The sequence below is a fragment of the Triticum dicoccoides genome, chromosome 5B (assembly GCF_002162155.2).
Source record: "Triticum dicoccoides isolate Atlit2015 ecotype Zavitan chromosome 5B, WEW_v2.0, whole genome shotgun sequence".
Taxonomy (NCBI): Eukaryota; Viridiplantae; Streptophyta; class Magnoliopsida; order Poales; family Poaceae; genus Triticum; species Triticum dicoccoides.
In genome coordinates, this window is record NC_041389.1 from 308093665 (window position 1) to 308096350 (window position 2686).

Here is a 2686-nt window from a genome sequence, read left to right on the forward strand (position 1 = left end):
GGGTGGTCGGAGACAGCGGCTAAGGCGAACGGCGGCGACGGTGGTGTTCGGCCGGGCGCGAGAGAGAGCGAGGGAGAGGAGGGGAGAGCCGGGGGAGAGTGAGAGAGAGCAGGGGGGAGGACGTGGCGTCGTCCAGGGACACCGAGGCGAGGAGGGGAGGGCAGGCAGGCAGGGAGAGAGGTGGCGTGGCACGGTGGCCGTGCGCGCGCGCCGGCCACACTCCCCTCCCTCTGTCGGGGCGAAGACGACAGAGGAGGGAGGTGGGCTGGGCCGGCTGCTGGCTGGGCCGGCCAGCTGGCTGGGCTGCACAGGGAGGAGCCCAGGTAAGCTTCTCCCTTTTAGTTTTTTTTTTCTGTTTTCTAATTTCTGACATTTGTTTTGATTTAAATAATATATTAAATCATTTATTTAACTTATGCCAATTTTTGCAGGAGCTATATATATTATTCCAGAGCTCTTTATAATTGGCATAATATTTGGGCATATATTAATATATATAATTAATATATTTCCAATGCAAATATTTATGCATTAATTCCAAATGCCCAAAATAAATGTCCATGATCCACTAAAAATATTGGTTTGATTTTTATCTCTGTCCAATATTTTCAGAGAGCAACATGAGCATTTTCTTGGACCCTTTTGGAGAAATTTTTATTTGGGTCATTTTCATAATGATTCTGAGGGTTTCACAGATCCCCATTTCAAGTTTCTGATGAAGAGTAAACATGATGCAACACTCTAATGCATGACTAGCTAGGGTGTGACAGTTACTGAACCAAACAGATACACTGGGATTCGGGTGCCACAGAGAGGCGGAAAAGGGCGAGGGAAGGGAACCTCGATGAGTTGCCCGACGGTGCTGCGGATGTCGGACTCGGCGTAGCCCATCCGTCCGAAGTGGTCGATGGCCCCATGCATCAGCTGGTCCGCCTTCGTCGGCCTCCCGCCCCCGCCTCCGCGCCCGCGCCCGCTCCGCCCCGACATTGCTGGGGTTTTCCTCTCGTTGGCTGTAGAGTAAAGAATGGGGAATGGGTAATGGGGAATCAGCAAAGCTTCGCCCACGCACCGTTTCAGGGCCGTTGGATCTGTGAAGGAAGGTTAGGATCCATCCCCGGTGTCTAATTTCTTGTGTGATGAAATGAAATCACCCTGAAATCAGAAGATTTAAGCCAGATTTGAAATGCAGTAATTGGAAAAGTGTAGAAATACAACAAAAATATGCTATGACTTGCTGAATTCAATGGAAACAAAACCAGGGAATTATTGAGAATAAACCCCATTTTTGCAAGGGAGGATCTTGGGCTGGGGCTCCAGCCCACTTACTATCTTAATAATGTTTTTGTTTGTCATGAAAGGATTTATGATTTTTAAGGGATATTAAAATTATGCATCATTTTCATCGTTGATGTATCATCAAAACTATGTCTCTTATTGGAATATATTTAAGAGATGTTTTTTAGGCTATATGTGGTATTGCTCTTTCGCTAGATGTGGAGCAGCAGTTATTAACGGGAAGAGATACGATAGAATTGCCACACCATCGCAGGGGCGCGGTAACGGGTGCCCTGAAAGTTGGCGATGAAGCGCTCGCGAAGCTCATCCCAAGAGGAGATTAATCCCTCCGGGAGGTGCAGGATCCAGGAGCGCACGCCGTCCTTGAGGGCCATGGGGAACCAGTTTGCCATGACCTTGCCGTCACCATTCGCCGCCTCGATGCTCAGCGAGTAGAGCTCGAGGAACTCCGCAGGGTCGGGGGTGCCGTCATAGCGTGGCAATAGGTCTGGCTTGAACTTGCCGGGCTAGGCAACGCGACGCAGTTCCGGGGTGAAGGTGCGGCAACCCGCCACACTCACGGGCGCGACACGCACGAGGGGGGCTTGGTCTTGACGTCCGCTCGCCGCTGCCTCTGGCAGTGCGTGGTCTTGATGCTGCACGGTGGCGCTGGGAGCGCACGTGCGTCACCTTGTGACCGCTGCACCACCTGGCAGCTTGCCTCATCGTGCGCCGGGCCCCACATGGCGGGTCACGCGGTTGCGCATCGCGCCTGGGCTCATGGTCGGCGCCGCGCAGAGGAGGAGGAGGAGGTTTGCCATGGGCTACGTCGCCTGCCTGGGATGGCGGGGGACGGAGCAAGCGAGATGGCGCAGGGACCTCGCCGTCGGCGTTGACAAGCTCGGCGATGCGGCCAAGCCAGTAGTCATAGCGGTCATTGGCGGGGCGGTAGCGCAGTAGCTCGCGCGCCATGAGCGGCGCAGCCTGCGCGTTCGCTGTCCCGTGGCGGACATGGGAGGACGACGCTGTGGCAGGAGTGGGCGACGGAGTGGCGGTGCGGCCATCACGCCGCACAGAGGGTGGCAGCAATGAATTCTGTTGCTCGTGAGCAACAGGGTCAGTGGCAGCGTTAGATGCGGGAGAAGCAGAGCGGCAAGGGACACCATGGCCCACGGGCGCCATCTGGGCGACGCGAGCAGCCCGACGCTTGGCGCGTACTCGGCGCGTGTCGGCCATGGGAGCGACGAAGCAAAGACGAAGCAGGATCGGAAGGAGGATTTTGACACGCCCCTACCTTGCGTGCCAAATGTTGGATTCAGAGCTCTGCAGACCCAAGAAGGTTCAAACTCTTGGGCGTGTGTGAAGATCTCAACCAGCTCAAGCCTCAAGCTCACCACCCCACAGCGTAGCC

General features: G+C 54.9%; 1 protein-coding gene across 3 annotated transcripts in view; it reads right to left on the minus strand.

The window, feature by feature from the left end:
* LOC119305438 overlaps window positions 1-1024 on the minus strand; it is a 17653-nt gene extending 16629 nt beyond the window's left edge. For all 3 annotated transcript variants that reach the window (XM_037581952.1, XM_037581951.1, XM_037581954.1), the window contains exon 1: window positions 841-1024. In XM_037581952.1, the coding sequence (XP_037437849.1) occupies window positions 841-987 (147 nt within the window). In that variant the 5' untranslated portion in view covers window positions 988-1024. The remainder of the gene's footprint in view (window positions 1-840) is intronic.
* Window positions 1025-2686: the final 1662 nt, after the last annotated feature.